At 30.5% G+C, this 24097-nt stretch overlaps 2 protein-coding genes across 2 annotated transcripts; both read right to left on the reverse strand.

Moving 5' to 3' along the window:
* Nucleotides 1–78: 78 nt before the first annotated feature.
* On the reverse strand, nt 79–1233 carry LOC112794261 (protein NETWORKED 4A). Its single transcript, XM_025836358.2, has one exon. The coding sequence runs from the start codon at nt 1231–1233 to the stop codon at nt 79–81; it is 1155 nt and encodes a 384-aa protein (XP_025692143.1).
* Nucleotides 1234–9594: 8361 nt separating this feature from the next.
* Nucleotides 9595–13478, reverse strand: LOC112794281 (eukaryotic translation initiation factor 2 subunit beta). Its single transcript, XM_025836368.3, has 10 exons — nt 13328–13478; nt 12827–12876; nt 12519–12624; nt 12381–12436; nt 12240–12294; nt 12061–12149; nt 11090–11235; nt 10799–10941; nt 10512–10597; nt 9595–10057 (listed from the first exon to the last, which is right to left on the reverse strand). Exons 2-10 carry the CDS (start codon nt 12869–12871, stop codon nt 9980–9982), a joined length of 804 nt encoding a protein of 267 aa, XP_025692153.1. The 5' UTR covers nt 12872–12876; nt 13328–13478; the 3' UTR covers nt 9595–9979.
* Nucleotides 13479–24097: the final 10619 nt, after the last annotated feature.

A 24097-nucleotide genomic window follows, 5' to 3' on the forward strand; every position in this document is an offset into this window, starting at 1 on the left:
AAATTACAAGAAGATTATGCTAGTATTTTACAATAATCAATGATGCATAATTATTCATCATTAATTATTAATCATGATTTATGAAGCCAAAACTGGGAACCTCTTGTGGCCTATGAAAGCTTGCCTAAGATCATTGTAACCATTCCTGTAATGTTCAAGTGAGAAGCATAATTGTCTTATTGCTTCTCTTTTCTCTTCACCCCCTTCAATTATTTCAGCTTTCAACCTTTCATTCTCTTCCACCATCTTCTTAATTTCAACATCCTTTGAAACCACCAATTCTTTTAGGGCACAAATTTCACCATTCAGTTCCTCTATGTTCCTTTCTCTCCCCTTGATTTCTCCATTCAATAACTCCATCTCGCATTCCATCTTCTTAATTTCTTCCTCCAACTGAATCTGTTCATCCAAAACCCTTCTCAACTCCGATTCCAATTGCGATTTCTCCGCCATCTTTTCTTTCAGCTTCACGCGCTCTCTTTTCTCGGAGTTGAATTTCACTTTCCAAAACTCGGATTCCTTAGTGGCTACGCTAATCTGATCCTTCAACAATGAAATTTGCAGTGTCGGTGATAATGATTCAGTAACATTATTGTTATTATTATGCAAATTATTCATCAATTCCATAGATCTATATTTCTCAAGCTCAACCTTGAGCTTGTAAATTTCTTCCTCATAAACCCTAAATCTCTCATTCACATTCCTCAATTCATGTTCATCCCGAGGAAAATCCATTTCCACTTCCAAGATCCTCCTATTCATACCGCTATCACTGCCACTACCACTGTAGAATCCAGAATTAAAACTCTGGACAGAAGAATTATCCGAAGATTCATCGTCGGAATCCGTCAGAGTCGAAGATCCGTCTCCGTCTTTGTGAATTGCATCGTAGAAACAATTGTTGTTATTCACAGCATTGGAAGAACCAAGGAAGAAATCAAACCCTGGGGCTCTGTAGCTGGAACCGCGGCGAGGATTCATTGATGCATGTGATTCAGAACCGTTATCTGAATGACATGATTGAACATCATGATCGTAGCGTTCTGCTAACGATTTGTATCCTCGATAGAATTCTTCAACAAGTGCGATCAACTCTGGTCTTTTCTGGTAATACATCTCAGCCTTTTGTGCAAATGAATCTCCACCATCTTCAATTAGCTGCAGCATTCGCTTCACATTGTGTTCCATCTCCGAGGTTAGAGTACATCGCTTCTTCAGCTTCTTGAAAGTCATTTTTTATTTTATATATATAAATAATTAAATATATTAGCGTCGCCCTGCGTCGAAAGATTCAGACTCAAAGATAAAAGTTTTCGCAGAAAAAAAGATGGTGGAATGTTGAGTTTTTAAAAACCTTCCCCCAACAGATATTTTTTGTTGTTGTTCAGGTGTTGGGGGAAAGAGGAAGGGGAATCAAGTGTTGTTTGTATGAGGATTAGGAGAAAAATGATGATTTTTATATGAAGAAAAGAAAAAAAAGAAACAATGTGAAAGGTCTTCTTTTGCTTTTTTAACATTATTTCTATGTTTAGAATGTGGTAACAATAACAAACACGGTCATAATGATGGTATGTTAAACTTAACTTTGTTAAAAGCAGGAATGGATTTCCGTTATAAGAGGAAAAGATAGGGTTTTGTTAGAGACTTTTGGTTTTCTTTTTACTAAAGAATTGAATTTTCTTGCATGGATACAAAAGTTAAGATTTATTTCACGTAAAATTTGATGTTAGTTAGATATAAGTAAAGCTATGTAGTATGGAAATTATTATTTGGTAAGCACAATTAATTCGTTAATGTTGGTACGTTAAACTATTTTGTTCTATTAAGCAATGATGAACTCTGTGTCATGTAGATTAACATAAGATTATTGGTGAAATTAAAAGTTTAAATTCAGTTCCAATTGAGTTAAATATAATAAAATAATATATTATATATTTTTTTAAATTCCTTTATTTTTTTAATTAATTTTTAAATCGTTTTTTATACAAAAAATATATGTTCAAACGGTTAAGTAGTTTTTGACCAATATTTTTAACATATTTTTTTTTGTTTAAACTAAATTTCCAAGTTGACCGATTCTGTTAATTCAGTTTTTGACCAATTTTTAATGGATTTTTTGTTTAAACTAGATTTGCTAAATGACTGATTCTGTTAATCTGATTAAATTGATCAGTTGGATATATCGTTACAATTGTAATAATATTCTCTCAGCTTCTTCATTTATATTAAAATGTATGAATAAGATTAGTTAAAATTTTTATCGTGCCGAAACAATCTAATTTTATGTAAGAAATCATCATTACTATCATTGTATGAAGGAAAGAGCTTTGTCGATCGCTCAAGTGGTTCTATATAGCTCGAGCATGTGATTACTTCCGATAGAAGAATATCTATGTTTTGAAAATGATACTAATAAAAAATCACTCAGACAAATTTAATTTAAATTAGGTTCATTCCTTTTAGTTGCAAAAAAAAGGCTCAAAGCAAACTAATTATATCGAATATGTTTGCAAAAATGAGCAGATTTATTTGTGTCTTGATATTTCCTATATTTATAAAAGAAGCAATAATTGTAGGAAAGTGGTTAATATATTTCAGACATTATCCTTTTGTCCAAGTAACGCGACACATTCATTGTATTCCACGTCTGAATTTCGGACAAAATGTTCTTTCCTCATTGTTTTCATATTGTCCTTGATCAACGCTTCCATCTTGTTTTGTTCATAAAGCACAATAATATGTATCCTTGTTTATATCAATTATCAAATGTTTTATTCCATATTCTTAGCATATGCGTAATAGAACAACTTTTCACCTAGTTTTGAACATCAAGAACCTACTATGTTCCATATACATATATAAATATACCTTCCCAACAGCTTTGTTTCTTCAATGCCAAAACTCAAACCAAACAAATAGTCAACAAATTATATTGTTCACATAATAATTTGATTAAGCAATGGAACATGGCAAGAGCAAATTCCTGCTTTCCTTTTCTCTTGCAATATGTTTGATGTTCTTGCTTAGTCCCACTAATGCTGAGAGTTAGTAATCCTAAATTATCACAAGATTATATATAGTGTGTTTCTGAGTTGACATGTTGGAGAAATTTTTTTATTTTATTTGATTCTTTTCTTTTCTTCTTTGCCTCCAAAATATTATCTCACAAACACATCCTTAAAGAAAAATATCATGATATGTCATTTTTAGTATTTTAATTAGTTGATGAGCTTTATTAGATTGAAACAAACAATAATTACTTAATTATCCCTTCCATGTGTATTTTTTCTTTGCAGACAAAACTGAACCAAGGAGAAATGCCAATCTGAGTCCCTTTGAGAGTTGGAGAAGCGCATACTTCTGTATTATGAATAATGTAATGAGCTATGATTTTTCTCATCTTATTTTATGAATTGCAATGCATTGGTCCACTTTAAAGATTTCACTTCATAAATAATTTTATTTAAAATTCGTGTGACAATAATTAATCCCCCACCCCCCTTTTCTTAAATATACCGCTATTTATTAACAAAATGACTGAAAGAAAATTGAACGACAAAGATATTAATATCAGTAAAACAACAATAAAGGCAGAGATATTAGTAGAGTGATAGAAAAACTAGTTAATAATAAGGACAAGTCTATAAAATTAATTTATGTATATATTTAAAAGTAGATAATAATTATTTAAAAAACAGAGAAAATATTACTAGTTATAAAAAAGGGACAAATAAAGGAAAAAGATTGAAAAAACAATTTTGTAAATTATTGATTTATTTTTGGGGTAAACTACCAAACTTTAAAAATAACAAGTAAAAAAAAATTTTAAAATTAGTATTATTTTGAGAAAAATAAAAAAATATGATTGATTTATTGTCAAAAAGCTCTAGAGAGTAGAGGCCGAATCTCCAAAGCAGCCTTTTGCATGTAAGTATGTCTAAAAACTTAATTCATGCTTAAAATTTGGTAATTTTAAAGGTTGTTAATTTTATTTCTATACTAATAATAAAAAAAAGGAAAGAAAATGAAAAAAAATCTAAAATTGAACTTTCAATTAGATTTTGCATGATTTTTAAAATAGTTATTTAAATATTTTTTATTTTTTTTTTATTTATATAAAAAAACTAGCGTTGTTTAGAATTTTGAAGGTGATGTATATGCAATTGTGCAGCATTCAGAAGCTTGCGCTCAACATAACACGTTGACATTCAACGGTACAGTATTTGTCAACCAAAATGAAATCGTTGACTACTGTATTGGTGGATGTGCTCAACACACCCTTGACGTCATCAGATGCGTCCGTGACGTCAAGCCTCATGGCTTCACATTTGAGACCGGTGCTTCCCTCTCCTTCGTTCAAAACGCCATTCAAACTGCTTGCATTCAACATACAGGTTACTTGTTAGATATTTTGATGCCTTTGGATTCTCTATATTTACAGATACAAGAAGATATAATATTTTGTTCTTAACTTTATGAAAGTAAACAAAATTTTAATTGTTAGATAGATAAATTTGTATGTATGTCATTTTTTTTCCCATAACCAAGTTTATTGTATATCTTAAAGCAGTTATCAAAAAGTATTTTATGTACAAACTATATGTGCAGAAAATTGTATTGACTCACTTTTTTTACCTTATAATAGAAATTAAGCAGTAAAATATCTCCTGATATATATATATATATATATATATATATATATATATATATATATATATATATATATATATATATATATATATATATATATATATATATATATATATAGACGGATTTATGTGTAGGGGTATGGGGGTAATTGCCTCTATTGAACTTTTAAAAGACTAATAATAAGTATATATATATGTAGAAAATTGTCTTCATTATAATAATTTATTTATCCCTACACTTTAAAAAAAATTATGTGTAAGAAATATTTATATTATTAGATATTAATACAACAATAAAAATTATTGTATTATATAAATTCAAAACAAATATTAATAATCACTAATAATAATCTAATGATTTAATTGCCTAAAGTTAAACTTAACTTTTTAAATATGAATGAGATTATTAGTATTAATTTTTTTTTATAATATATATAATTTATTTAATTTTTATTGTTTTGTTTAATTTAATTTTGTTTATACATACATATAATATTGTTTTCGTTAAAAAAAAATAGTTTATTAAAATATTATAAAATATCAACTTTGTAATTAAATATCAAAAAATTATTTGATATTTGTTTAATAAAAAAAATATATTATTTTATCTATACCTACATATAAAGATAATTGTGATTGTTTAATTTAAATTTTTATTTTTTTCACAATTTTTTTTGTCTCCCTTGCATAATTTTAAAAAAAATTCACACTAAAATAAAAAACAGTCAAAATTCTAAATTAGTTCATTCGAATTATATTTCTTATAGATTTTTTAGCTATTGAGTTATAATTTTTTTATATCATATAAAAAATAATCAATATAAATGTAATTTGACAGATATTAGATACTTGACTAAGTGTAAGTATTAATAATAAATGTATTATTAATACAATATTATCGAAATATTAAAATAAAAAAATATTTTTAAATTAAATTACTATACTTTTAGATGTATTAATTATATTTATTTATTAAAAATTTAATTAGTTAATATACTCCAAAATTTAAATATCTAAATATATATTATCTTCCATTTCTAAAATTTTTTAGATTTGTCACTGTTAATATATATATATATATATATATATATTGTAATCGCTAGTTATATCACTTATTATTATATCCCTTATTTGAAAAAAAAAATTGTTTTCAATCAATCAAAAGACTGAATAGAATGATTTTGATTATAGCATCTCATGTTTTCAATATTTATGCAGCTTTGAATACATCTTACACTAAACCCAACGGGGCCACGAGTTTGCATGGGAGATTATACAAGCCAATTGTTTCAGCACTAACAACATTGGCCTTCATTTCCACCTTCAATATGTGATACTCGTTGCAAAGCCATATCAAGAGTGGAGTAAAAGGGGCAGAATATGAAATGCAAAGAAGCTACGTAAAAAAATAAAATAAAATAAAATAAGCTTCCACATAGATATTGCAGCGTGCCAAGAGTCTTGATTAATGTTATTCTATAAATATAGAAATAAATAAGCAGTTTCATTTTTATTTTTCCTTTTCCTATTACCAGTATATAGGGTATATAATTTCTGTAGCCTATATATTTCTATTGAGTAGTAGAACTATACGTGTTAATTTCAATTTTTTTATGAATCTAATTTTAATACACTGACAGTGTAAATTATTTTATATAGCTAATTAGTTGTCTAGTTATATCTATTTTTTGGATGATTATTTATGTAATAAAAAATATCTATTTTTATCGATATGACATTACGTAATTAAATATATGTATAAAATTATTTATATTCACGCTGAATCAAAATTAAATTTTTTTATATATAATTTCTTTTTTTTTTCTTTTGAAGGCGTATTAATTGCATCGTGATGTTTCAATTTGTAAGGAAAACTGCAAAGGCAAAATTTGCTATAATCCTCAACCACAAATGCAGAATTTAAAAGAGGAGTGGTACACATACAAGTCATTTTGACTTACAAGTTTTATAAGTTGGGCCAAATCTAACACGTGCGTCATTGAACCATCTTCGCATGTTTCATCTCCGTTTCCTTTCTCAAGTTTCTTGTCAAATTTGTTCGATTTTTTTCGTACGTTCTCTCTTTGTCTTTGATCTCCTTCTGTTTTTTTCGATTTTCATGGTTTTTGAAATCAAGCTTTGAATTTGTTTTGAAGATGATAGAGCTTCAGAAATACACCCGAACGATTACAAAAATACACCCAAACGATTACAGAAATACATTCAAAAGATTACAGAAATACACCCAAATAGTTACAGAAATAAACCCAAAGAATTTAAAAAATACACCCAAAGAATTTAAGAAATACACCCAATATAGGAGAGAGACAGTATATTTCTTCTTGAAATCTTTTAATGTTTTGCTGGTTAAGGATGAGTCACATGGCAGAGACAATCTAGAAGAACAATAAAACAGTACTTGAATAATGTTTCTTCGTTTTTTCTGGTGATTTTGATGAAAGAGAAAGAGAAAACGAAAAGAGGAGAAGAAATTTCAATAAAACAAGAAGGAGGAAGAGGTGGTGTTGATGACGACGATAACGAGAGAAAAAAATTACGAAAAAGAAGAAGAAGAGACACGAAGAAAGAAGAAGAAGCACGGAGAAAGAAGAAGAAGAAAAAGAGGTACACAAAAAAAAAACGTGAAAATGGCGTGAGTATAAATAACTTGTATGACTTGTATAAAAAAGTGCTTGTATGTGAAGAACAATCCAATTCAAAATTATTAAACCTTGTAATGAAATTCATTATCACTAATCCTACATCGTTTCAGCAATTTTATTTTATTTTAAAGAAAACATAAATGAAATCAAGCTTGCAACCGTAAAAATCAGACAACAATTTTGATTAATATCTTTAAACTATTGAGACAATAAATTTAAGTTACATGACAATTTAATAAGGAATGAATTGCGAGATGTTGGATAGGTTTTAGTTTTGATCTCGAATAGTCCATCTTTTAAGGGATGACAATTTGGCCAAATCTGATCCGATTTTTCAAAGATTAACTAATTTTGAAACAGATATGATTAATATCGAACTATAATTGTTTAAATATGGAGTGGATATGAATAGTGGTCATCCTACTTCATACTTTACAAGTCTTACAAGTTGGGCCAAATCTAATACGTGCGTCACTGAACCATCTTCGCGTGTTTTATCTTCGTTTCCTTTTTCGAGTTTATTGTCAAATTTGTTCGATCTCTTTCGTGCGTTCTCTCTTTGCCTTCGATCTCCTTCTGTTTTTTTATTTTCGTTGTTTCTGAAATCAAGCTTTGAAATTGTTTTGAAGATGATGAAACTTCAGAAATACACTCGAACGATTACAAAAATACACCCAAATGATTACAGAAATACATCCAAAGGGTTACAGAAATACACCCAAACAGTTACAGAAATAAACCAAACGATTACAGAAATACACCCAAAGGATTACAGAATACACCCAAAGGATTTAAAAAATACACCCAATATAGGAGGGAGACAGTATATTTCTTCTTGAAATCTTTTAATGTTTTGCTGGTTAAGGATGAGGCACATGGCAGAGACAATCTAGAAAAAAAATCTAGAAGAACAATAAAAAAGTACCTTGAATAATGTTTCTTCGTTTTTTCTGGTGATTTTGATAAAGAAGAAAGAGAAAACGAAAAGAGGAAAAGAAATTTCAATAAAAAAAGAAGGAGGAAGAGGTGGTGTTGATGACGACGATAACAAGAGAGAAAAATTACGAAAAAAAGAAGAGACACGGAGAAGAAGGAGAGGAAGAGGATGAGGAAGCACGGAAAAAGAAAAAGAAGAAAAAGAGGTACAAAAAAAACGTGAAAACGGCGTGAGTATAAATGACTTGTATGGAAAAATGCTTGTATACGGAGAATAATCCAATTCAAAATTATTAAACCTTGTAATGAAATTCATTATCACTAATCCTACATCGTTTCAGCAATTTTATTTTATTTTAAAGAAAAAATAAATGAAATCAAGCTTGCAACTATAAAAATCAGACGAACAATTTTGATTGATATCTTTAAACTATCGAGACAAAAAATTTAAGTTACATGACAATTTAATAAGGAATGACGTGCGAGATGTTGAATAGGTTTTAGTTTTGATCTCGAATAGTCCATCTTTTAAGGGATGATAATTTAGCCAAATCCAACTTGATTTTTCAAAGGTTAACTAGTTAGGAAACAGATATGATTAATATTGAACTATAATTGTTTAAATATGGAGTGGATATGAATAGTGGTCATCTCACTTCATACCTATTCGAAAGATACACAAATAAGTATTTGAGATAGATTATTGAATTTGAAAATTTTAATTTAATAAATTTAAACTTCTTTAAGATTGCTTATAATTTTTAATTTGATTAGTTTATTTATATTTGAAATTTACGTAATCTTTTTAATACTTTATATTTTATTTTCATAGGATATATGTTACATTTTATAAAAAACGAATGTTATACAGAAAAACAGAATATATTTGAAGCAAGATACAACAGATATGAGTCTACAGAATATCTACGAATGAGTTTAAGATGACAAATAAAATACGTCAATAATAGAACAAAGCAAGTAATTAAGGTTTACCCTTTAGATTTTTTTTAACTTTTAACTTATAAAAAATTATAGCATTAATGTTCGATATAATTTTCAAAACCAAATTATAATTTTTTATGAAATTATTAAATACTTATAGAAAAATTAAAAAAAATAACTGCTCTAATAAAAAAATTTTTATCACTCTTCTTTTAAAATAAACACTTTTAAGACTAAAAAACTATATTATTTATAAATTATTTTTAATATAAATATTTATTGTTTAAATTCATTTAAAAAAAACTTAATTAAACTATTTACCAAACTAGACTAACCCGCCTGTCTTGCCCCATTGTCATCTATATATTTTCCGGTCAATAGAAGTTGAACATCTTAAACACCCGTTTTACGGTTTTACCAAAAGTTGGATAGCATTATTATACAAAGGCTCCAATTGTGACAAGTAAAAAGGTGCCAATGTTATCGATACTTAAATTTACACGATTGTGATGTACTACATAGCCCAGAAATGCTTCGTACTTCTCGCTCAGCTGTGATTTTCGTTTAATCGGCAAAAATAAGTAGTCCAAGCTCAAAACAAGAGACAAGACTAGTTATGTATCATCCTCTAAAGATCATGATATAACGTTTAAACCCCGGAAAGAGAAACAACCCTACAATGTAGTATAGTAACCTCAACGGAAGTAAAGAATCCATCATACATAGCCAAAAAATGTTGGGACAAGGTATCATTTTCCCGGCCAGTCTACATATATGTATCAGGTCAAATCATGTGCCCGCATTCCTACGGCCAACACGAGCCACAAAACCAGCCTTGATCGGAGCAACTGATCTTCCTGATCCACACTGCAAGACAACAAGAATTATAAGATCTCCAGTGGAATGCCTATTCTGTCTTAACATATAAGTCTGCAATTAATTCCTCAGCAGATAATATGGTTCACCTATCTAATTTGTAAGACAAACAACCAAAGACATGGATGACAAAGAAAAGGGAGAATATTTTTTTAAATAGCAATGGAAATCTGTACGCAAGGTTCTTATGTATCTAACAAAAAAAAGTGTATTTAGTTGCCAAAACTTAACCCCACCAAAACGAAAAGAACTGCATAAGCATTATGAACACCAAAAACATGTTCACTGATCCTAATTTGAATTTTGAACAAGCAAATTACCAAAATACCCTGAATTTAATAGAGATCACCTTTGGCCACATCATTGACCACAAATTGAATGAAAACAAGATATCAGAAAGAAGAAACACTAATGTTATTTGATGATTTGCACATGGGAATTTTACCTTCTCACATCGAAGGAAGAACAGACGATTCTCCTTGGAAAGTATTGTGTCAGGACTTTTACACCCAAGGCAAATAACATATTCATCTAAAAAAAAAACAGAAAAATAAGTTAACCTTTGACCCCAAAACCAGAAACACAGAAATGCAATAACCAAAAGATACATTAGGACTATTGGAGATGCAAGGAGGCATCAAACAAAATGTAGTCAGTTGAAATTATTATAGAAATAATACTAGAAAGTAGGAGTGATATAATACAGCGTCATATATTCTAACAAATACTTACTGATATATCGTCGCAGAATTCCTTCAAAGTTCTTTGGTGCAAATCTTCCCTTCACAACCAGTCTTTGCTGTCCATCCAAAGAGCCACTTGTACCCAGTTCAGCAAGCAAGAAAGCCATAACATGGTCTGGCTGTCGATGCATCCTACAAGATTGGGGAGCAACAAAACATTAAGAGAAGAGAATGGATAGTGTAAAGATTAGTTGTTGATGCAATGAAGAAATAAAAGAATAAAGAAATAGTTGGCCAACTGGCCATAAGAGATATCCAACAGATGAGTAAGATAACATACGTTTTGCATAGGTCCATAAAATTCACAAAAACAGTTTTCTTCGTGCCTTCACGAAGAACCTGTGGAGGTCTCATAACAGTTCTCCGCCTGTCTCCAGCAAGTTCCGGATTATTCTCACGTAGAATGTTGAACACCCTGCCAAGAAGCTGCACAAAAATATTCGAATATCAAAAGGATTACAAAACGACATATGAAATTAGAAGACATTTGTAAAACTCATCAAACAAGAAGCAGGAAACCATTTAAAAAAAAAGGTTTCAGGGACAAAAGTACAATGACACTATTTGATCACACAAAAAACGGCACACCTTGATCCAATAAGGATAAAGCACCCTTAAAACATAATTTGATGACAGGAGTCAAGGGAAATAGAAAAGGAAATAAATCCCCTTGTTTGAATGATAACTAAGCCTTATCCAAGTAGGTGGGAATAGAATGTACAAGAACTCGAGGAAAACTAAGATTAGAGTGGAAAAGAGTAAAGTAAAAACTATAATCTCCAAGCAATATTAATGCTTCCTTTTGTCCATTTATAATTACTTCCACATAAGATTAACAAAATTTCATTTCATTCCTTCATTAGTATCCCTAACATGGATTAGATGCAGAACTTCTGACACCTGAATATTGCATAGGCATGTGCAACTAAATGGTCAACATGCTTATGAGTTGAAAAATCTGCAGCAAATATACCATTCCTAAAAACAACCCATTTTAAAACCTCAAAGCCAAACCACAGCCTATGAAACTAATGTAGGGATCCACAACCACCAATAGCTTGTTCCGTTACTATTAGATGAGGCAACATGAATTAGGCAACACCATAGTATTATATCATGAATGATACGTAGTTTTAACCATTTATTAATGCTTTTGCCTAATGGTTTTTCAAGGTCTTCATTTACCTCTAGCTATTTGAGCTGTTAAGGCATATTTGTAGTATAGCAGAAAACATATAAAATATCATATACCTCCTCATATTGATAATCACGGTCACTCCCTTCCCAAGGATAACGAGGCTGCAAGGAAATTGGGTCTCCTTCATCTTGTTCAGCAACATCTAGGCAAAGAATATATCAAATATTCAGCATCCAATTAGCTTTCTTTAAGACTTGTATGTAGAACTAACATGAACAGACCAACTACTTACCATCCAAATCTTCAACTGCATCTCCACTCTCTTCATTTAAGTTGCTGATTTCAACCTATAAACAAGACATATCAAATACAGAATTGTTTCCAACCATAATTGTTCATTAATATAAGCACACAAAAAGTCAGTATGACTTACAGGTTTCTTCTTCTTCTTTTTCAAACCAACAAATGTACTCTCAACCCCTTCAGCCACTATAAGTGAAAGGCTAGAAATCAGCCGTATATAACCACAATTATAAACTAAATACCTGACAGCTTTTTCCAACTGAGGTACCTGTTAAATTTTCAGTCTTCTCAGCCAACTTGTCCAGATCATCTGCAGGATCTATGATTGTAGTTTTCTTTTTCTTCTTCTTCTTACTAGGATCAAATGGGGTAATCTGCCACAGATCAAACTACCAATTAAACCAGATTCCTAGCAGAACCAGACATGGCATTTAACCGTCTAAAGCTTGAAATATGTTTGCAACTTTGAATAGACCTCCACACATAATCAAGTGAAAAATATATAGTAAATCCTAGCATACATAAATCTACAAAGGAAAAAAAAAAAAAAAGAAGTTGAAGGGAACATAGATTTACCTCTGCAACCTCCTCCTTCATATCATTTTGTGGTTCATCAGCCATGGTTACTGAATCCCAAGTAAAATAGAATTAGCAAAGTAATTATTATGGGGAATATCAGCAAAATAAGTTGACAACCAAATTAAGATAAGGCAGTAAAAGAATCCCTAACTCCAAACCCACAAGATTCCTGTTCTTCTAAGAAGAATCCTCAAGTATACCACCAACAAAAGAATTAAATAATGGTAAAACCTCAACAAAGGATTTATCGATTCAACGATAAACAAATTATTAATATAAACATTTATAAGCATGTAAATGAGAAATCACTAGAAACTACTTTCATACAACAAATGAACAAGCATAACAAGAAATTGCACAAATCGAAGATCCATACCCATTAACAACAAACAAATATCGAATCGTAAAACTCAAAAAGGGGGAAATCGACGCAAATGAAAAAAAATGAAGTAAACTGAATGCAAAACAAAGGAGGGAAAAGTAAATGAAGAAAGGAACCTGCGAGAACGAGTATGAGTATGAATTTGAGAAATGTGAGCGGAAGAGTGAGACCTCTTTGGTTTGCGTTTATCGTTTCTCTCTTTCTCTCTCTCTGTCTCTCTGCTGATGGAATCAAAAACCCTTTTATTTCTTGTTTCTTCAAAACGCTGCGTTTAGTTTTCACGTGGGTTTTAGATTTCTTCTTCTTCTTTTTTGTTTTGAAGTATTGGGCTCAACTAGTTGGCTTCTTCCAAGTTCCCAAAAAAAAAACACCATTAGTTGAACTATTAACCCACTCGCTAGCCTATTGGTTAAAAATATGTAAATATGAGAAATTTTAATAGGTAGCAATAGCATCTATTTCTTAGATTTTGATTCTAATTATTTTTTTATTTATTTTGTGTGTTTAATAAATTGTCCCCAAATATTATATAAAATCATTATTATTGTTCTAGCCTCCTTAATATAAAACAATTTTTAAGCATAGAAATGACAATAATTTTGCAAAGGTGCATGCTATGGTGAAGAAATAAGGATTCTCTTTAATAGAATAATTAGATACCTATATAAAAAAGTGTGTTATTTTATTTTTATTAATTTTTTAAAATAAATTATACACTTCTTTTTATTTTCTTCCTTGCACAAAAAAATCTTCTACATAAAATTGTTCTTCTGCTAATATTTGGGGTCAATTTGCTATATAAGAAATAACAAAAAAAAATGGTACCAAAATATAAGGAATAGATGTCACATATTAAGAGTCGTTGTATTCTCTTAATTCAGTCTTAAAATATCCTTGTGCACCACTGTTAGTACAAAATGTATCTTTCACCATTTTATATGTATCTTCTCGTTGAGGTTTTTTTTTTTTTTTTTTTTTTTACCACAACATAGGGTTGTTATATACTTATATCATTATTTATAGGAAAATATTTCCATTTTATTTTTATACTTTGACTTATCAATTTATTTTCACATTTTAAGCTGATTTTAAAATTATCCAAAGATACAAAATATAAAGATACAAAATAAATATAAATATATACAAAAATATAATGACTTTAATAGTTAATATTTAGTATATATTTATAAAAATGCATAAAAATGTAGTAATTTATTTCTTACATTCATAAAGCATTATCCTTACTTAATTTTACTATGTATTCATTTTTAAAACTAAATATTTTCTAATACTATTTAGAAAATATTGACTAAAAGAAAACCTTAGTCCTCATCATAAGAGAAAATAAAAATAAAAATTCGGACAATTACAAAATTCATAAAGAAAGTAAAAAGCACTGTGGAAATGGATAGAATTTGTCTATAGTCCTGTACGGATGGATTTTTGCATATATGGATGGTGATTGTTGCGATTAGAATGAAAATTGAAAATTTGAAAAAAAAATTATAAAATAAAAGAGGAAGATATTAATTAAAAAATTTTAATAAAAAAACAACACTTAAATTTTTTATTTATTTTCTGTATACTTATTATAATAAAAATTAAAATTTTTTTAATAACAAGTTACCTAAATTTTTTAAAATAATAAACTTAAAAATATTTATATAAAGCATTGTGAAATGAGATTAAACTTAGAAAAATACAAATTTCAAAATCAAATAGCGAGATATATGAGAGATTAATTATTAATATAAAAAATTAATTATTAAATCAGTTATTATATATTTATAGTCTCTTATTATTCTATTATATCAAAATTGCCTTTCATGCATGTTTATTGGACATCAATTCTAGCTAATAAGTAGCTACACATCTTTCTTATTTATTTTCCTTAATTTAATTTCATTATCAGTCAATCCCTTCGGTGCAAATAATTAAAACTTTTTTTTCTTTATAAATAGTAGTTTCCAATAATCTAATTATCTAAATATATATACACTAATGTTTGGACAATGACATGCTTGCTAGCTCATTCCATAATTGCCTTTTGTTTTATACTCTTTTCTTTTTAATGCAACAACAAATTAAAGACACATAAAGAGTTGCGATTATAGCTGAATGAGCTGAATGAGAGGTGATTTATAAACACTTACAAATATTATACCATGAATATTTCTAAGTACTATGTAATAATTTCTATATATTAGTTACGTGGTCAACAAGGAAGAAAAATCAACTTCACGTATTAACCACGAGTTTTTAATTTAGAAAATCTACATTCTAAAATCTAGGTTCAATAGAATCTAGTGTTACTAGGCCTATCTTATAACGACGACACACTCACCAGTTTTACTATATGGACCAAACTTTTTGTCTGTCTTTTATGTGAATTATTGAGTGTCAATAATCAAACATATAATTTTCTTAGCTTTAAATTTGACTGGTGATGAGCCTAACAAAAACTATGCATTCAATTAATCAATAATAATAATAATAATAATAGAATTTAATTCTAATATATTATATGTCAGTATAAAATAGTTTTATACGTATATTTAATTATATAATAATACGTCAATAAAATAACTATTTTTTATATTAATCGTATGAATTATTATCCAAAAAATAAATATAATTAAATAATTGTATAAAATATTTTATATTATTAGTATATCAAAATTTAACTAATAATAATAACAATAATAATAATTGAAATTTTTTTGGGAGGTTTCTTTGAAGCAAAGCTAGTGTAATAATGGGGCTTTAATTTCTATTAAGAAATTACTGACAACTTTTTGCAAAGGTTGTGTCTCTTTCAGAATATTATGGTGGCAATATTATTTATTGATTGAGTTTTAGTGAATTGGGGTTACCATGTTGTGCGGAAGTTTCCTGCTTGTATATAAAGTTATTATGAAGATATATGGTGCATTTTTGAACATTTTGTCATTTAGTATTTGCTGCATGCATTTGCTTTATATAGGTTAAAGGGTCGGTTATTATTAAGCATAAAAAAAAGTAACACAATTAATTATAAAAAGTTTTAATTAAAAATAACTTGTGCTTCTTCCCCTCACCAATCCTTGATCGTCCATCTTCTTGTTAAAGCCATTTTATGACATAATTTTTCGTTTGTTACTTTTATATAATAATAATATTTAGTAAGAGGTTAATTGAGTGCCATATATATGATGCTAGTATAAAAACATATATACTTGAAGTAAAAATATAAACAATTTCTTTAGCTTAAAAAGAAATTTAAAAAGGAATTGGAATATAGACCCAACACTTTTAATTAATTAAATTCTAAATTTAATTATTTTATTAGTTTTTATAATTTTATTAAATTTTTAATTAGTTGAGATTTTACTATTCTAAAACAATCTAAAGCCAGTATTTATGTCCATAGAAGTTTTTTTTTTTATAGAAGAATAACTTTTGTTTAAAGAAGTAACCAAACAACATTTATAAATAATAGAAAAAACGTTACATCTAAATCTAAGAAAAAAATAGATCATCTCTATGTTAAACTATAAATTTGAAGGAAGCATACATAATATTTGATTACAAAAAATATTATAAAATAGAAACAAACAAAAATTTGAATCTCTTTTGTTTTTAATTTTACAGAAAAAATGTTACAACATAAAAAAATACCATTTCTTCTTCTCTAAATAGATATGAAAATATCTCTATGGACGAAAAATTTTTTCATTATATATTCATCCCAGACATATAATAACATATCTAAAACAATCATAAAAATAGACTAATACGTTATAAAGAGGAGACAATAACCACAAAAAAATCATTTTGAGATGATCTATATTTAGATTTCTAAAAGAGAAACAAAAGAAAAAAACAAGAACAGAAGTTAGAGAAAAGAAAAAGGAAGAAGAGGAGAAAAACGATTAAAAAAAAGGAAAGGGAGAGAGAGGACTAATAAGATAGAAATAGAAAAATGGTGGGAAAGATAAGAGGAGGGACAGAAGAGAAGAAAATATAGAGGTAAAAGCTAAAAGTAGGGGTGCATAAGGATCGGATCGGATATGGACAAAATTTCGTTCTGATTCGCACAAAGATCATCAGATCGGATCCAATATCCGTATTTTTTTAGCCCAAATCCGATCAGCAAAATTAGCATCGGATATCAGATATATTCGATTGAAAAAATTGTTTTAAATTTTGAAAATAATAAAAAATTAAATTTGCATTTAAAAAAATTCAAAATTAAAAAATAGACAAAAATCAAATCTGCATTCAAAAATAAAAGCATCAACAAAATTTAAAAAATATTGAAACCTAAATTAAAACTAAACATCAATGTTTTCCCCCAAAATAAATAAATTACAGCCACTATAATACATTCTCAAAAAAAATAACACATAAGCACGGAGAAGAATGTTGTGAAGAACAGAAGCAAATCAAATAGAGGATGAGAGCCAGCGACAAGAATAGAGGATGATGAAGGCGAGAATAAAAGCTGAGAGGCAGCGCGTAAGCAACCAGGCTTGGTGACGAGGAAGAGAAAAGAAGACGGCGAGGCGACGCGGCTGCGAGACGACGAGACAATGAGGCTGAGAGACTGGCAATGAGACACGGCTACGAGACTGCGAGTGAATGAAAAAGCGGTGGACGTCGATGATGGTCATTGATGAGATGAGGAGCGGATGAAGAGCAGGGGGAAGGAGACGAGTGAGAAAGATATGCACGCTGAAATGAAATGTCTAGAGAATTAGAGTAGTGTTTCTGATTTTTTAAGTTAGCTATATATTATTGAATTATATATTTATTTATTTATTTATTAAAAGTGTAGATTAGCAGATCTGCGGATCGAATTTGCGGGTATCGCTCTAGTACCCGCCATCCAAACCTACAAAAGTGTGGATTGGATTTGATCCGATCTGATAACTCTGCGGATCGAATAATATCCACAAAATACAGATTGAATGCGGATAATTATTGCGGATATACGGATTTTATTCAATTCATGTGTACCCTAACTAAGAGAGGGAAAAAGATAAGGGAGAAGAGAGAAAGGAGGATCACCGCTGCTTTAGAAGTTGAATGGAAATGACATATAGGAGTGGCAATATGTACCCTACCCGTGGGTACCCAACCCGACCCTACCCGTTACCAACCCGATCCGCAGTGGGTAGGGTAGGGTACGGGTAGGGTAGGGTGCAGGTTGAGCCCCAACCTTACCCGACCAATTCGCACTCTTTATATGTATATATTATATACTTATATAAAAATATGTTTTAAGTGGATGTTGAACCAAAGACTTCTCACTAAATGCAAAAGATCTTTAGCCACTAAAAAAATCATTAATTGCTAATTAATTTTTTTTTTTACATAAAAATCAGTTCTATTTTGAATTATCATCAAATTATATAATAATAGTGTATCTTTTCTATAACTCACGGATAGGATCGGGTACCCGCGAGTTAAGAACGAGTAGGGTTAGGGTTGAGATATTCTCAACCTGTGGATAAGATAGGGTTGAATTTATATAAAAATCTCAACCCGCGGATAGGGTTAGAGTTAGATCCAAACCCTACTCTACCCTACCCATTGCCACCCCCTATCCACGTACGCTTAAAAAGTTTCATCAAAAGTAAGCGAAAAAGAGAGAAAACTCGAACAAGTGATCCGATTGTTTTTAGTTTTTTTTTTTTTCACTATTATATTCCCATATAAATTAAATGCTAAAAACCTTGTTATTTTTATCATGGAAAATAATACTTGTCCATAAATTTGTCGAGTTTTAATAAAATGACGAATATGTCTTTAATTTTTTTATTTGGCAATGATATGATACCATATATGAGTTACATATTATGGATATAGAGACTTACATAAGCCTTTGATAATTTTAACGTTTATTTGTGATAAATAACTATTGAAAAAGGACTTTGATAAAATTAGGTGCATGCATTAGTTTTTAAGTGTGATGATGAAGTCCTACATTAGTTGCACTTAATTAGTTTGAGTGAAAACCATATGACATAAAAGACAATGCCTAACTCAAAAAATCATTTTACAAATAAATAAATACAATTTTGAGAGATTTTAGATACAACAATATCTAATTCAAGAGCTTTAAGGAATGAAAAGAAAATACCGAAATTAAAATTTTAATATGAAAGATTTTCTTAAAAACCAAAAAAAAAATGTGTCTTAATATCTCTTCTATGTGCAGCATTTATCAGAGTTTGGTGGCACATTGATATTCTGATATTGCAAATGATAACATGGGATATTCATCAACAAGAAGAATAGAAGATGATCATCAAGGACTACTAGACTAGATAATTGAAGTAGGGGAATGCAATATATGGTGAATTGTAACATGCTTATATTTACGGTGGTTATGATAATTATAAAGTATTATTAAAATTAAAGTTATATTTTTTATATTTTAATAATATTCTTATTTTGAAATAATCTTTAAAAAATATTGATAAATAATAAAAAATTATTATTTAAATTTTAATAATATTTTTTAAAATATTATCATTCATTATAAGAAAAATATTGAATACCGTCGGATTTACCGTTGAATTTATTAAATAAATTCGACAAAAATTATGGTACCATTGGATTTATTGTCAAAAGATATTAGCTGGTATTAACCTCGCTGATAAACATTTACCGTCGGATTTATTGCGTCCAACAATAATTACCGTCGAATTTTTTGATGGAATATAATAAAACGAAAACAGATCCTTCGTCGACGTTATCGTCGGAATAATTCAACAGTAACATTTGGCACTACTTCGTACGCTTTTCTGCCATATTACCGATGGATTTACTCGACGCTGATATCGACGGAAATGTTATTTAAACTTTTTTAAAATAATAATGGTACAGTCGGAATATTCCGAGGTAATTCTGATGGTAGTATTTTTTAAAAATTTAAATTATCTTTTCCTGTCTATTTCTAGTGTATCGTGATAATTAACAATTGAAATAGTGCTTTAAACCTGATGTGAAGTACGAAAAATTTAAATTACAAATATCGAATGATGGTAACTGACATATCTGAAACAATGCTAACTATATTACATTCCCAAGAACTATGTTTACATTCACTGAAACATATATTATGAATACGCAAAGTTTCTTAAGGAAGTACATATCACAAAATTATGTTCACATCAACCCTAGTCAGATTCATTATCTTCTTCCTTTGGTTTACCGTCCTTGTCTTCCGATGTAGTTTCCTGATTATCATCAAACTCATCTTCCTTTTCTTCATTGCCATCGATTCCGACTTCTTCTTGAAGATCGTCATCTTCTGCTGAAAGTGCGTCGGCATCTAGTCCAAGGTTAATGATGTAATCATCCATAACGGCAGACCGAAGGGAGATCGGCTCATCGGTATCAATCACCATTCGAAGGAGTTGGGTCGTCAATTTGGTAAGGTTCCTGACCCTCTATCGTCTCATCAGACTTAATGCGGCCTCTTGACTTAGTCTTAACCATAACCACCCAACTAGACTTGCATGAACCCGGATAAGATAAATAGTATACCTGACATGCATTTTGAGGTAGAATAAAAGGATCGTAGTACCTATATTTTCTGGTTACATTTACTTCAATGATATTGTAGTCCTTGTGCTTTCGTGTTCTTTATCGCGAACTTGAATCATACCATTCACATTTAAACACATACCTGGTATGTGGTGCGACAGAAATACTATAAATCAATTATATTGTGCAACACACCAAACCAATCAGAATGGACCCCACCTGAATCCCCCACGAATCCAAACTCTGGTATTATCTGTTTTCTTTTCAATCAACCATTGTAAGGTATGGAACCGATATCCATTAACATTGTAGATCGAGTAGCTAGTTGCCTTATTCAATGGGCCCCAACTAAGTGCAACTAGTTTTGAATATGTTGTGTCAATTAGCTGTACACTGATGTATTCTCGGAACCAACATGGAAAATTGGTCAATGATGTCTCCGGATTTGCCTCTCAAAATAACCTGTATGATAGAATAGAACAACAAAGTTTTAATTAGATTAGAAAGCTAATATGTTACTAATTGCAATATTTACGAAAACTTATAAAACTCACATAGGTAGGTGACACTTGGTCACAGTTAAGCAACACATGCAAATGTGCGATGTTGATCTCCTTCTACTCTAACCTGTAGTCACTATCCGCACCCATTGCAACTCCTTTCGATAAAAAGATTGGGTATATATGTTGTTCCACACGACGAGGATTTTCCCCTCTCATTGTTTCTTGCAACCCTTGTTTTACGTGACTCAACATGAGACTGAAAATAGAAGGAGCAAAATGCGGAAATTTCCTTGGCCAGAAATGCTTCACAGATGCTGCCCTTAATCGGAGCTCTATTCTTCATGGTGCACTTGAATGGAACAATCATCCTCTGATCTCAAATGGAAACATCCATCAAAATTGGACTGGTCCACATAGCATTGCTTCGTACGGTAGGTGGATTGCTAAATGTTCCATGGCGTCAAAAAATGATGGAGGAAATATTCTCTCTAGCTTACAAAGTATGATTGGAATGTTCTTGTTCATCACTGTGAGGTCATTCTTGCTCAGTTTCATAGTACATAACTCCCTGAATAACTCACTTATTTCTGTCAAGAGTTTTAAGATGTTGGTTGGAAGTTTTCTGAACGCGACCGAAAGCAAAGACTCCATGAATACAACACAATCATAACTCTTCAACCCAACAAACCTACCATGTGACACGTTTGCACACCTGCCCAAGTTAGAGGTATAATCATCAGGAAACCTTAATCCTCTAATCCACTTACAAATATTTTGCCTCTGCTCCTTCGTTAGAGAGAGCACCACCTTTGGTTTAGCCCACCATCTGTTACCAAGTCTCTTTAAGTTCAGATCTGGCCGCCTGCAAATGTCTATCAAGTTTAACCTAGCCTTATCATTGTCCTTTGTTCGCTCATCATCCATTACTGTGTGCATGATGTTATCAAACACGTTTTTTTTAATGTGCATCACATCAAGATAATGTCAAACCAAATTGTCTTTTTAATAAGGTAACTCCCAAAATATACTCTGTTTAGTCTAACTATGCTCCCGGCCATATCCCGGATGTCTCACCCCTGTCCCGTTATCGACGATCTTTAGGATTCTTCTGACACATTGCCAAACTTGGCTACCACCCAACCTCTTGGGTGCTTCTTCGTGTTCAACCTTATTCTTTTTGAAGGAGTCCTTATTACACCGAAAAGGATTATCTATGTCGAGAAATCTTTGATGACGATTAAACCACAAATTCTTGCCGTCATTTGTCAACTAAAATGCCTTTGCATCCTCCATACAAATGGGACACACCATTCTGCCTTGCATAGACCAACTGGATAACATGCCATATGCAGAAAACTCATTAATAGTCCACATTAACGCAACTCGCAGTTGAAAGAGTGTCTTCGTCGAAATATCATACTTTTGTACACCATAGATCCACAACTCCTGTAACTCATACATCAAAGACTGCAAGAAGACATCTATTTTGGTTTTTGAATTGCTAGGAACAGGTATGATGCAAGTTAGGAACATGTACGGGTTCTTCATACACATTTTGGGATTCAGGTAATAAGGTGTCACAACTACGGCCAACAAAAGTACGCGTTACCAAAATTAGAATTGGGTGTGAACCCGTCAAAGCATAAGCTAGTCTAACATTTTTGGGCTCACTTGTAAATGTAAGATAGACTCGATCAAAGTGCTTCCAAACTTCTTCGTATGACAGATGTGTCATGATCTCATCATCTCTCTTATTGCTACCATGCCAGATCATGTGCGGTGCCAAACTCATCGATGCATACAATCGTTTTAACCTCTGGATTAAGAGCAAGTAATGTACCCATTCCATAGGAATTCTCTTTAACCGATGTTTACTAATCTGTTCTCTCTCGATTTAGAACCTCGGTGATCTATAGATTTTGCATTCATTAAGTTCTGCATCCGTCTTGTAGTACAACATACAACCATTCAAATAACAATCAATTTTCACTGCATTTGACCCAATTTTGAAACTGGCTTCTTTGCTTCGTAGAGGTTTCGAGGGATGCTAGATGACCTTATAGGTACCAATTCGCTGCAAAGGGTGGCCCAGTTATCAAAAGACTCTTGGATATGATTTGACTCCAACTTAATACCCATCATTCTAACACACGCAAACAACTCCGAATGAACGGACCCATCGTACAAAGGTTAGTGCAACAGCTTCTAACAGATGATAAAACTTCTTCAATCCCGGGTTAGACTCTTCTTTAGGCTCTTCCAATTCATTAACACCTGTTGCATCACACACCATTTCGTTGTATCTTGCTTGGTTAGTCTCCAAATCATTTCATCCATATTTAAGTCTCTCACCACCCGAACCTCGTTGATTGACAACCGGATCTATTTAAATTAAAGGTAGACCAGTTAATTCCCTGCTTATCTACTTCTCTGTGTTCCGTCCACATCCATTACCCATCTTTGAACTCACTACAATAGAGGTGAAGCATTATGTCTATAGGTCCTAACCACTTAGTCAGCCGACACTTTTGGCACAGACCTAGAAACCCCTTCGGACATATAGGGTTCCATGTTGAAAACATGCGTGACAAATGCGTCAACCCCCTCAAAGAATTCGGGTTTTACACCTCCCGACCATTGTTATCCCTCTCATACATCCATATACGATGACTTGGAATCATATTGAGACACACACCCCATAATTAAATGAACAACAACAATTATTTAAGTTTTTAGAAAATCGACAGAGTGTCCTCTATAATTAGAAGCTCCTATTACATACAATTATTATTTTCTGACAAACTAAACACGTTTTAAACAATTTAAACGATAATTTGGCAGAGCTTC

The sequence above is a fragment of the Arachis hypogaea genome, chromosome 1 (genome assembly GCF_003086295.3).
Source record: "Arachis hypogaea cultivar Tifrunner chromosome 1, arahy.Tifrunner.gnm2.J5K5, whole genome shotgun sequence".
Classification (NCBI taxonomy): domain Eukaryota; kingdom Viridiplantae; phylum Streptophyta; class Magnoliopsida; order Fabales; family Fabaceae; genus Arachis; species Arachis hypogaea.